The 13,931-nt window shown below is 44.0% G+C and overlaps 1 protein-coding gene across 1 annotated transcript; it reads left to right on the forward strand.

Moving 5' to 3' along the window:
- Positions 1-9,502: 9,502 nt before the first annotated feature.
- On the forward strand, positions 9,503-10,434 carry LOC108571379 (lipoma HMGIC fusion partner-like 2 protein). Its single transcript, XM_017933397.1, has 4 exons — positions 9,503-9,629; positions 9,761-10,033; positions 10,110-10,223; positions 10,292-10,434. The coding sequence occupies exons 1-4, from the start codon at positions 9,503-9,505 to the stop codon at positions 10,432-10,434; spliced, it is 657 nt and encodes a 218-aa protein (XP_017788886.1).
- The last annotated feature ends 3,497 nt before the right edge of the window (positions 10,435-13,931 follow it).

Raw genomic sequence — 13,931 nt, forward strand, 5'->3', positions numbered from 1 at the left:
TTTACCAAGGCCAATTAGCCAAGGCCGGAAGCGGATGATCGCTCGGCGAGGAAACACCGCGTGCGGAAAGGTTCGAAATTTAACAAAGGATGAAGAATTTTGCACAGTTCCTTTCTGTCCTTCTCTTCTTCTCCGCCGCGCACACGTGAACCAGCCACGGCCAATTGCATTAATTTACGACTGTTTACATCACGAGGCACCGGGGTGTGCCGTAAAGCCGGACCCACCACCATGAATTATGCATCGCGGGGTGGTTTCGGCTCTCTTTCTCCTCGAGGCGCTCTTCTTTTTCTCCGATGCGAGCCGCACGACCCGATTCACCGAGAAAAATGGAAATGATATTTCGAAGGCACGTCTCTGCGCGATCGCGAGAGATCGAGCACATTTTACTGCCTTACTCTTAGCTGATTTTCACATCTTCATTTTCTCGCTATTATTTACTTTCGCGAAAGAATTAACAACACCAGGATATGCCCCCTTCGACGCCGCTTAAATTTCATCCGAAACATACAGCATTTTGCTGTTGCAACTACGTACTACACACGCTCCTTCCCCCTAATAACCCAACAATAATCATCTTTGGAATTCCTGTCTGCGACTGAACAACGCGAAAGGAATCTCCTTACTGCTGCCATTTCTTTTTGGAGTACAGTCAACCCTCCTATAACGCGATTAATTCGTACCGCGTTATATGGAAACCGCGCTATAAGAAACTCAGATTTAACGTGCAAACTAGATTAATTCGTGCCGCGTTACATGGAAACCGCGCTATAAGAGACTCAGATTGATTCGTACCGCGTTATATAGGAACCGCGTTGAGTGAAACTCGGAAGTAAGTAAAATCACTTGTTAATCAGTTTGATTCGTTCTGCGTTGAATGAAAATTGCATTCTCAGAGCGTCAAGTTACGGTGCATACGGTTGTGGAAAAAATTTTACAAACACAAAAGGCAAGATAATATGTTAAGTACAATAAAATTATTTTTATTTTTATTTTTTTTTATTCATTATTTTTATTTTTATTATTTTTACAGTATTGTGTAATGTTGTCCAATTACGATAACACAAATTAAGCGAGCAAAAGGCGTTTTATTGAACACTAATCGTGATATGTACGTCTGCACGGTTTTACAGACAGTTTCCTACTAACAAGTTGTAAGTTGCACTTAAAATTGATGACAAAGTAAGTGGTTGCAACAGCGAAAGTTCGGCAGTGCTATTGAATAAAAAAATTCACTCAAATACGCAACAGTCAATCATACGATCTATTCGAAGCATTAAAACAGAACACTGTGAACAATCTCGCATCGTTTCTTCGCTTATAGGTGAATTCCCTGATAACTGAAATTGTACCTTCACCAAAAAGAAGGCAATTCCCCGCTAATTTCAACTGTAAAAATTTAACACATAGATAAATTCATGCTATAGAGAATCTTCTTAAACGAATTAAGTTGATGGAATGTTGTTGAACGGAAACCGCGTTATAGGAGGGCCGTCGCAATTTTGGCACCGCGTTATATGGAAACCGTGTTACAAGAGTACCGCGTTGTAGGAGGGTTGATTGTAGTGAAATTGAAACGAACCGCGGTTTAATTAGAAGCGACAGGACGACGATTAATTAATCCTTGTTCCGCTGGCTGGCGCGTTTTTGCCCGTCTGCCTGGCTGCCCCGGTTCAGCCTTTTCGAATCACCGCGTCGCGTCGGTACGAAATTCCCTCGATAAGCAGAATCGGCTGTGCGTATCAGGCCGGTGAAACGGGAGAGCAATGTTGGCGAGGATGTGTCGCGTGACTTTAGTTGCGTCTTAGCTTTTCGAATACGAGCGAGGAGCGAAGAGGAGGAATTTCTCGTTTAATAGGCACGCGCGCGTTCCTGCGGCTCGCCACGGGGCCGTAAACCTCGAAACTCAAAGATCTGGTTACGATCTGGTAAACCACCACGGTCCTGGCCCACGGGGACCGTGCCTCTCCACGATACCACGCTGCATTACCCTATGACAGTTATTACGTGCCGAACGAAACGGCCCGCCAAGGTATTTCTACGATGTAATAACGCCTCGTCCGTGCAACGGACACCTTCTTACGGAGACACGGCCCTTGCCATTCCTTCGGGGATGCTCAAACCTTCCATTCGTAGGCAAACAACGCAGTCTTTTGCTTACTCGAGGAATTTTCGTTTGAGCAACAACGAGAGGAAAGAGTTAACCCTTTCTTTTATGGATCGTTGTGCCTGTAATCGGTAGTGAGAAGAGACGAATTTTTATCGCCTCTCGACCATTCCTACACCTATCCCCCGATTTACACGGTTTTCAAAATAACGGCTTTACAGAAATGTAAACTGTTAAAAATCAAAATTTATGCTGCGCACATATTTGTACAGTCATTTTTTAATACCGTTCGTTTGTTAACGAACATTAAACCAAATTAAACCAAAAAAATGAACGGAATTTGAACAAAAATGAACAAAAAGCATTCGTATTGTAACGTAAAGTTTGCTACCGCCACGGATCTTTCATTGGCGACCGGCTATTTTCGCCTGCATCGATCGCTCGCTCGAAACTAAACCCTGACCCTGAATGTCTTTTGTTTTTCATTTTTATTTTATTTTTACGTTACATTTAAAAGAATGAATTTAATTAAATCACCGACTAAGTTATGCGCATTTTCTTTTCTCCCCGATTTACACGGTTTTTCATACAAAAAGCCATGATTTGAATTTACACGGTGTAAATCGGGGGACAGGTGTATTTTGTCGGAGAATTGCCTTAAGATCGTGCCTGGGATACCTTTTCCAAGAACTTTTTGCTTATCTATGGATCGTTAATCGATACCGCGACGAATTTTTATTATCTCTCTAAAGTATTATTCCGTGAATTAACAGTCGGTAGAAGTTAGCAGTCGAAGCACATTTCGCGAAAGAAATACTCAGCAACTGGTGGACACGAATTTGACTGAAATAGGAATTTCCTTAACGCTCTACCGTCGTACGCTTATGTCACTTCCGTTTTAAATAGAAAACCGCTATTGGGCACGATCGAAAGAACTCCCGGTTGCGACACGAGCTCGTTACCGAATCCGTCTTCGCTGTCGCGATATGAATCGTGGGACAAATACGGTAGAAGGCATAAAGTATGCCCGGGTTGGCCGTGGTCTAGCCATTAAAGTTTCCCAATAAGGCGGCTTTTACGCACGGACGCCATCCAGACAGAATCGAGGCTCCTTCTCGCGTGGGAAGCGATAGTATTTCGATATCACCCTCGCACCGTGGACACGCGTGTCTCACCAGTGTCTCTCGTACACACTCTCACTATCCTCCGTACACGTGTAGCTACGTAGCTGTACAGGCTTCTGTGTGTCGCACAGAGATGCGTCACCAATATGTACTCCACTACCAATCGAACCCGACTCTGAATAAACCATTCTCGTTTCGAGAAGCTAAGAAGATTTCTCAATTTACCTTCGACGGAAAGTCAGGTAACACCCCGATTTTCAACGGCAGAGACAAAGATAGAAAGAAAGATCGAAGGAAAGGATAAAGCAAGATGTTTATGCGAGCCTTAAATAATAACTGCTTCGTTCCGCGCTTCTCCCCTCGAGCGTGCCGTAGCGAAAGGGTTAATTAGAGAAAACATCGAGCGGAGAATTGTCGAGTTAATTTAAACGCGAAGCTTGAGAAAATAATTGAAAGAGGCGCGCGCAACATGTTGAAGAGATCCCGTCGACGGTTGAAAAGCGTGAATCGAATCGCATGTTCGTACGCGAGAAACGCTTTCAACTGGCAGGCTTGACTACATTACGGCCACGCTTGCTTGTAAACTCACCTTTCCGTTTCTCGTGCCTTTTTTTTCGTCTTATTGAGGAAGAGGGAGGAAGAAGAAGGCTCTCTGGCTCTGCTTTTTCCCCCACGTACCACGTTATACCTAACGAAGGAATGCGGGCGACTCGTGTCCGAGGAGGAGCTGCCTCGAACAAAGGGGAGTTCCCCGATTTCTGTCGGCAGATATCGCTCGCTCCTCCAACTGGGTCGCACGCCAACGGATTTCCACGACAATGCTTAATTAACGCCTCTTAACGACACGTCAATTAGTCGGCTAATTTCCTCGCTCTATAAATCTGACGTCTCCTCGATGATACTCGAGACTGCGACGGACGACCCGAGAATGTTTTCGTGCAACGGAGAGTTTTAAGAATTTTGTCGCTGGAAAGTGAAGAAGGAACGTGACAGAATGGACGTGTACTTGGAGGTTGATTTTCACGAGGATTCAAGGCAACACGATTTAATTACGATTCAAGGGACGTCGCGTTAAATAATGCCAGACGCGGCGCATCTCTCTGTGAAACTCCCTGTCAAATGAAACAAGGTATACGCGACAGTCCGTTGGCTTCCAGCCCACAAAAACTCTGGTCTGACTAATTCTACCACGTCACTGCGCAACTTGCGCGTAAACTATGCCGCGTTGACTCACTGTGTGGTCCAGTACCCAAGTGTGATACGAAAAATCGCGATTCGCGGGAAACTGAGTCGCTATCGAACTTCCGCTGCATAAATTTTCATGCAGAATCAGTTTTTTAAGGAAAGAAAGAAGAGACCGGAATAGATAACCGGAATTTATCGAAAGATTTGATCGAGATTCGATTGATTTAACAGCAAGTGAGAAATCGAGAGTGACTCTAGGTCTCGACTTCGTGGCCGTAGCGATGGCGACGCGCGTGCAAGTCGTTCGGGAAGCGAGTGCACGGTGCATTCTAATCTTCCGACCGGCTGCACCGATGCAAGCCGCGTTGTCGGCCGCTTCTACCGAGAAAACCAGCCCCCGTGGCAATCTCGCCGATCTGGAATGGATTCGTAATCGTTGGTTAATGCGTTTCCAGGGAATCAGAAACCTGGAGAACGCTTCCTCCGGGGACGTAACGTGCTCACGTCCCATTCCACGCCGCTCTAAAACGAGCAATTCCAACGTCCTTTCGCCCCTGTCCTTTTTTTTCATTCGCCACATTTCAATTCGTAGAATTGGCGCAGTCTATCGCTTTTATCGAAGTGAGTTCATAGCACTTTGCGCAGACAGGCTTATCGCGATCTTCAGGAAATGCCCACTTGTGCAACTTCCAGTGTCGGAAACTGCGATTATTGGACACCTAACTCTCGATTTGCATACAAACTCTAGTGCTATTCTTGGAGTGAAATCGGAGGATTCCGTTAGACGCAAATTAGGCGTCATTTCAATGTTACACGCGCAGTATCTTCTTTGCTCTGGTAAGAAGAAGAAGAAAGTGCAGGTGTCTGTGACGGAGAAGTTTCAACCAAGTGAAATTCGCGGTGCGATTCATTCGTCATTTTCCGCGAGCAGGCCGCATTAAGATTCCGGCACGTAGCCATAGGCCTGTGTCGCGTACACGCCGAAGCGGCGACGTGTGCACACGCAGTCCCATTTGTACCAACACGTATCCAGAAACCAATTTATATTTATGATGTATCGGGGCTCGATGACACAGCGACTGGCTATGCTGGTCTCGAACCAGCCGGGACTAGCAGGGACAAATGGAGGAACGAGATGGGAACGGTGCTGGAGGCGTGCACCGCTTCTTTATTCCGTCATCTATCTCGAACGCGTTAAAATCCTTTCCGATACCTTCACACGAGCCGCGCAGATCGTTCCTTGCCATTCTTCGATTCGTCTGTCACTTGCACGTAACGTGACAAACAGCGTGGGAAAAGAGTTACTAGATTACTTGTAGAATCTTTCCGCAAACTGTAGCAATTTAATCGAGCCTGATCAAACGAAAGTCTAATCTAACCGACTCACCGGCGACTCGAGGCAACGGCAGTGGTTGAAAAATCGAGCGGAATAAAAATTGCCGCAAGAATTCCAGGTATCGATGTCCACGACGAGAAGAGAGGAGCGACGAAGGGAAGGCAGGGGAGAGACGCGCGATCGGCGGCGATTATCTTAATTGCCGGGCCTAGCTAGATGCGCTGGAAATCACCGTTAAGCCTGGTCGTCTTGCTCGTGGTACCTTAATTATCTCTCGACGGTCGTTCCGCTGGAAAGGCGCCTAGCATCGAACTGTTATCATCGTGGCCGTCGTAAATAGGATTCCGCCTCGGAAGTAATTCCGCCGTTTCGACAGTGAAACGACGTATCCGGGAACATTTTTACACGTCGACGATCAGCCTGTGAATTATGCAACGTCCCTTCATTCCTCGATTAAACACAGTTGAGTAACGATTCGAGCGTGAATCTTCTTTTTTAAATTTCAATCGCGGTTGGAAAGGATGCGATATACTTGACACGTGTTTTGTTTTTTCCTTTAATAAACAACACGTTTCACCTGGAATGCCGGAGCCTTTTCGAAAGAGATTCATGGGGCGATAGGCGTGGCTGTTCCTGGAACGCAAATCGTTCTACGAAACTGTAAATCTGGCCGGGTTGAACAAAAGGGAATTCAGCCATCGAAGGAACCTTGAATTAAGAAGTGACCAAGTGGTAAAAAGAGGGGCTTCGAGAGGCAGTTACGCTTCATTTTTTCCTCCACGTATGAAACCAACGTGCACAATTAAGTCGCAATTACACATCGGCCCTCCAAGTATCCGTAATAACTCACGAAACCATTTTCCCGAAATATTTCATCGGTTCGGATCGACTGAGATCACGATAAATTACCGGTGGATAAAATCAACGCGTTGCGTACCGGGACGAGGAGGCAGGTAAGAGAAAAAGGGCGAAAGGAGGAGCAGAAGAAGAAGGTGAGTCTGGGAGGATCTGTGTGGATGGAAAGAGGGGGACGAAAACAACGAGAGAGGCTGAAGAAGTAAGGGAGCACCTGTCCAACATCTGCTTTGCAGATGTTCTGCATCGTCGTTGCTCGATTATGCAACGAGTAGGTGTCTCGTGTTTCTGTAATCGAACGCAAATTGTTCTAGAATTTTCCGAAGGAAACTTTCAAGAAGACAATCGAAAGCTCGATCGTCGGCCAAGATGAATTATCGAGAAGGAAAAGGAAAAAGAAGAGATAGAGGTAACGAAGCGGAGGATTTGTATGGAGGAAAAAGTATAAAGAAGGATTAGAGGATCCTGGTCGGTTGGCGAGAATAAAGAAGGCTCGCGAAGCAACGGCCGGAAACGTGTGATTTGAATTTACGAGTGTGGAGTTCGCACTGGCCGTCGACTTACGCCCTTCTGATAACGAGCTGCCGGACAGAGGACCCATTGCTGGATGACTAATGGTCGGAGCCTCTCCGTCCAGGGACTAGAACGCGAGAGGAAGAGGAGAGATATCGCATTCCGCGATGCTCGCGAGTCGAGGAACAAGTTCACACCGCGGAAATCTTATTCTCCCTCGTCGTCTCTCTATCCTCCTATTCTTGTCTTAATTCAATCCGGCCTAGACTGCAACTATTCCAAGGTTAAGAATTTCGTCGAATTTTCATCGGTTCGATCCAACAGAATGAATTTCACACGCACACAGAGTGCGTACAAGGCCTGTCACTCTGACCTGTACTCCCTTCCAACGAATTAAACATGGAAAATTAATTGAGCGAGGGGACTCAACGCGAGACAATGGGTCTCCCTAGTGCCACACGGCGATAGGCGTGGCAAACCACAACAATGAAAACGAAGAGCGACTGTCCGTCGAACGACAGTCAACCTACACGCACGCCTGGTTTCATCGCTCTTATCTCGGCGGTCACTTCTTCGAACCGCTGTTTAGGTTTATTAGCGACTCCTCGTGACAGATACCGGTACACACTTTCACGTGTTAATGGTGTAAGGTGCTTAAACGGTAGAACGAACAGGTATATGTAATTGGATCGGTTCTCTTAAGTAGGCAAACAGATGGTCGATGTCGAAACTATGACATTTTTCTTTTCTTTTTTTTTCATATTGCTCCGATCGGAGTGTGTACGAGTTTCTGGGCCATCTATAAATCAACGCTTCCGGTGGTGTTGGGGATTCGTTAAATCCGACGCGCGAGACTCGGAGACAGTATAAATACAAACAGCGATTAAGGGGCGATCCTAAGTAAACGTGGCCTGACGAGTGGCTCTCGAGGAGGTCGCGGGCAAGAAATGATAAAAATAAGACCGGCAGATGTACACCATGAAACGAATTTAATTAAACATCAGCCGCTCTCCCCTCGTTGCTACCGAACGCGGCACTATTATTGCTCGGCGTCTCTTTCCTTTCAACATTCTTGCTGTCTGGTCATTAATAATATCAGTGCCACATGGAAAACTTTCTTTTTTTTTTAGTTCAAAATTAGAACGTGAAAATTTAAATCACGATAACGAATATAAATTAAATAAGTATTTCAGTCGTAGTCTTCGATGATCTCCGCACTTTTAAGCTCAAGCACAGTTTTGCGCGGTCAGGCGGCTATTTCAAAACACTGTACATCGCGGCAACATCAAAGAGGACCGCTCGTCCGGCGCGTAGGAACGAAAGCGATTAAGTTTGCGGGTTTAAAGGGGATCAAAAATCTTCAGAGGAGCACGCGTTCGTACGGAGAAGGGCCACCGCACTCTAAATCATCCACGGGGCCTAAACGTCGATCTATAGTTAGAAGGAAGAAATAGGTCAGTTTTGAGGGAGGAGCAGGTTTCCTATCGATCTCTCTAGCTTTCGTTCTCTTCTATACCTTCCAGCGTAAAACATCTTCCGATACATCTCCTGTTTATACATGAAATACCACCATGAAAACTAAAAGAATGATCTTACTCTTTCGAAAATATCACCGACAAGATTATCCAATTACACGTGAAATTATGCAAGGGAAAATGCTAGGTGATTAATATTTCGAGCAAGTTGAAAAAGACTTGCCGGAGTCGAAGAGTAAATCGTCAAGCTGTCAAACGAGTATTCCAACTTTCCTCTTCCTGCCCTTTCCACCGATCGATTCGTATCGACGCGAAAATACACGGCGTTGTTTTACGAGCGGCCAGGAAGAAGAAAGGGATGCTTTGTTGGCGGGCACGGGTTTACGATCCCCACGAAATCAGAATAAAAAATCGAAACCGGTAACGTGACGGGAGAGAAACAGCGACTTTACTTTTAATGCCTGGCTGTCTGGCGGTTCGCGGAAAAGGGACACAACGTTTCCCCGAAATATACATACATATGTGAGTGGCATTTATTCTCGCGCAGTTGCCCGAATCCGTTGACCCCTCGAATCACGATAAGGGTGTCCACAGCCTGCACGAGTCACCTTTTCAAACTCGTGCTGCAACAAAAATACCTCCTGACCTAGTTTTCCGTTAGTTCTACTCACAATGAGTACTACCTAGGCTGGTTCGACTGGGTGAATTAAGACAGCTGATGAGAATTTAAGTGGAATTTCAGTTTTCTGAGGGTAGAGGGTCAGGTAGAAAAGATTTCTCCAGACGTACTAAGTGCAAGAAGATATCAGACAGGTAGTTGAGGGATAATTACGTCCGTGTAATTAGGAAAATTGTTTCAGGGGTGGGTGTGAGCACGAAGGATGGCATAGAACCACACTTGGTCAGCATGTGCTATGTGATAGTCACTGGTCGTAGTTTGCTGTGGACGTTGCTGTCCCTGGCGGCGTTAATGGCGGTTTTATCGGGCCTGATCACTCCGAAATGGCTCGTTGGACCCCAGACGAAGGACACGAGTAATTATTTTCTCTTGCTTAATCCGTAGCGACAACAGGTCCAAGGTTCAGAATATCTATTCTTGGCAAACTACTCAACGTAGATCCGAGTATACCTACTTAAACGTTACCAAAGTTTTTCTAATTAACAGAGAATGGATCAGAACTGTACGTTCCAACAGTAGGCATCTTTAATCGTTGCATCAAGCTGCACGGGAAGACTCACTGTGCTAATTTTAACGTGGATGGCTTCGCAACAGACTCCAGCGTGTTTCCAGGCTGCTGGAAAGCTTCGTACTTCTTTCTATCTCTCGGTTTAGCGATCATGGCGATGACAGTGCTTGCAGCTCTGGTTGGCTGCTGTATGCAGAGCATTGGAAGGAAGAGTATCTTTAACTTGGCTGGTGTGGCACAAGTAATCGCTGGTAATTTCGATAGTTAACCGTCTCTTAATCTTATAGAAATCAAATTCTACAATCCTCCTTATTTTTCTGCCGACAGGAATCTCTTATCTTCTGGGGATGATTCTCTATCCAGCTGGCTGGGGTGCTGAGAGGGTTCAAAGGATCTGTGGACCGGAAGCTGACGCCTTCTACCTCGCTGAATGCTCCCTAGGTAGTAGAACTTGGAAAAAAGCCTCTACTTTCCCTCGTACATAGAATAATAAAAATTCTTCTTCTCAGGTTGGGCGTTCTACAGTGCGGTGACAGGGGTTGCATTAACCTTCGTTTGCGCTGTAATCAGTGGCCAGGCGGAAAAGTCCACAGCCAGCGACAAAGTTCAGGACAAAATGAACGAGGGCAAGACTTTGATCTGTCTGGCGTGAAACGTGCAACTACGGAGAACGTTAATTCATCGTTGCTTTCGAAACATCCATACATTTTTCGTTCACCGAAGGAGCAAGAACGAAAAGAGCTAGGCGTTCGACTGGCCAACATTTCCTTCTTCTTCTTGGACACGTCGGTTGCGACAAGAGGAAATTTATCGTGGGCCCAAGTTCGACCTCGCTTAGCGTCATCGAGGTTAACGACCTCTGGTTATGGGGTCGTTGAACCTTTGCTCGAACAGAGTACTTATCGCACAAGTGAATCTTTTCTGTGCCAATTAATGTTTCCAATGTAACATGATATTAGAGTTGTATGAAGCGGAGTACAATTCAGCGTATTCTTAAAATCACCATTTTTACAGTATATCGTACGGATATTTCGTAGGAGTTAAGGGTAAGTATTGTACAAGGAGGAAATAAATGGAGGATACTGTTAAGAAACACCAAATCGTATCTTCTTTGTTTCTCCTTTCGATGAAAGTACACCAGCCAGATTTTTCCTTCATTTTTTATTAATTCATTGAGAACAAGTGTATGGACAGCTTACTAGTATCTAAGAAATAAATAATCGTAACTGTTGTATCCGCGTAAAAAAGAGAATAGGGGGAACGTTCGATAGAATCGTTCGAACGATAAGTAAAAAATTTGCGCTTCCTGTCGTTTCCTCTCGAAAGCTGTATGGTTTCTTACAAAGTAAAAACTGACGACGCTTTTATTTCTTTCTCTCTAGTGTTTTTTAAAAGAAAACGCAGTCACCTCGGTCTGGCGAATGTATCGAATGATTAAAAACATCGATGATCGTCACGACGATTATAAGCTTTGGATCGATCTTCTCGTAAAGCTCGTGCGGATCTCGTGAAAGAAGCGACGTGGGAAAACTGTTTCTCAAATATAAATTACTACGTGTGGATTAAAGGTGAGCTCCTAAAACGCGGACTATACACGTGAATGGTACATCGAGATGCAACTAAAAACGACGAAAACCTAATCATCGAACGATACAAAAGGATTACAACACGCGTGTTTCAATTTCTTTTTCTTTTTCCCGGCGAAAAAATACAAATAACACGATTACATTCCGTGCAGTCGCTCGCTTCTCCAGCCACGCAACAATTAGACTCTCACGCTTATGTACAGTCGTTGCATTAAAAAAAAAAAGAACGGAAAACAATTAATAATAGCTACGTTACAAAAAGTTCCGTCGGATTCGCTAAAAAGACAATCTAAAATATCCAATTCATGTTCGTCGTTTTTAAGCGGGACGGATAAATGAGAACGAAACTGCCAACGATACACTCTTTTTTTTCTTTTTGATTCGCCGTCTCTTCCCCCCCCTCGATCGAACAGCGTGCGACGTAAGCAATTAATCTAATCGATTTAATCAACGAAAGAAGCTTCTCTAACGTGTCTCCATTTCATTCTCATTTATCGACTCGTTTTGTTTCTCGTATTGTCCCTCGATCAGCGATTAAACGGGATCGAAAGTCGAATAATTGTCGGTTGTCAGTCGAGTTTATGTACACACGTATAAATAATCAAGGCACCAAGGGAATCAACAGTCAATAAATAACGCGGGCCGACACGTGTTCCTCTGCCTATCTGCGAGATAGAACGACGTTTTAAAAAATTTCATTCGCATCTTTTGTGCTTCCTTCTTTTTTTCTTGTTTTTCCATCCAATATTTTTCCTCTCCGTTTCTTAACGCGCGCAGAATTAACAAATTCACCAGCGTAAGAGTATCGATTAATACAATCATGAAGAACGCGACACTCATTGTCAGCGTGTGCATCGAGTATTTTTACACATTAGGTAGCGCGGGTTATTTGGTTGGACGAGCTCTAATTACACCTGCTGACCGCCTACCGATTCGGATACACCTTAAAATTAACATGGGAATTAAACTATCGGGCGTTTCGAGACCGTCTCTACGGGAATGTCAGCTGAAACGTGTAGGTCCTGATCTGATTTTGCGCTAACACACTCCATAGAAAAGAAAAAACAAAAAGAAATCTATTCGTCCTTTCCAATTTGTCACGTGACACGCAAAATCAATTCGCGCTTACGACCTGTTGTTTGCATTCGGGACCGATTTCCTCGCGAGAGCTGTTAATTACGACTAAAATGTAGTGATTGGGATTAAAAGTAGTAGTAGTAATAATAATTAATTAATTAGGCGTTACTGAAAAGATAATAAAAATAATAGGAATCTTTCTGGTTTAAACCCCACGCAAACTCACGATCGTTTAACCGATCTCGATCGTTCATCGACGTTTATGCAAAATAAAAAAAGAAACTGAACTTGTTAGGCGAGTACGATCGATTCTTTTTCGTTTCGTTGAGAAAAAAGAAATGAAAACCAAAGAGAAAAGATCGTTAACATTAGATATATACACAATACATTAAACGTAAGCTACTAAAAATTATGCCCGTATCAAGGGAACTACCGATTGAGAGCGTTTCGAGTAATAATCCTGTCTTGTGAATCCTCGATCCAGGCTCGTTAGAGTTTCTAACATGTGACTATTCTCCCACGATCGATCATTAGATCCCTCTCTATCGCGATCCTGCGATTTTCTATAAATACAAGTTACTCGTCATCGTAAGAAATGCGTTATAGAAATATTGATCTGACAGCCCAGCTCGAGTAACTTCTTTTAATTAGCTTTCTCGTGAACAAAAAAAAGTCCTACGAACGAGAGGCAGTTTCTCTATGCCATTTTCCATCCTACCACCTTTTCTTTTTTTATTTTGTCGTTTATCTTTTGCTTTTTTTGCACAGAATAACTTTGTCCCTTTAATCACGATATCTTACAAGAGAAAAGAAACACGAAAACAGAGAGAGAGAGAGAGAGAGAGAGAGTTCACCTGTGCTGTTCCATTCGCGTCGACTGAACAATTAAATATCGTACAAAAGTTGAACGCGATCGTAAATCGATATAAAAACGTAACAAGATTAGCACGAAACATCACAGCGTGTTAATATCAAAGTTGAGACGAAAACCACGTAATAAAATCATCGTCGAATTCTTAAAAAAAAAAAAAAAGAAGAAAAATATCTTCGATCGATCCAGTTACAACTTTTCATTTTACAAAGTCAATCGTTTAAAAAAAGAACAAACATCGATCGTTTGAAACGTCTACCAAAACATCTATATATATACCGTATGATCGTTCTTATTGCTCGCCCCACCGTTAGGCGAAAACGCTCAACACTACCAACGATATAAAGCGAGTTTGATTGTAAACGAAGCATATTGGTAATTGTTTTATAGTCGACACTCTAAGCACGACAAATCTGACGCTTGATTCCGATGACAAAATACTAAATACATATATATATATACGAGCGCAACAACGAGCACTGATCGTCGATTAACTGTAACGATCGACATCGAGAAGCTTCGCGAAAGAAAAAAAAAAACGATACGTCAGATCCCTCGTGGTTCGAGTTTGATTTCAATAAAATGCATCAAAAATACCGCGGTTTGATTTGGCTC

The sequence above is a fragment of the Habropoda laboriosa genome, unplaced genomic scaffold (assembly GCF_001263275.1).
Source record: "Habropoda laboriosa isolate 0110345459 unplaced genomic scaffold, ASM126327v1 scaffold57, whole genome shotgun sequence".
NCBI classification, from domain to species: Eukaryota; Metazoa; Arthropoda; class Insecta; order Hymenoptera; family Apidae; genus Habropoda; species Habropoda laboriosa.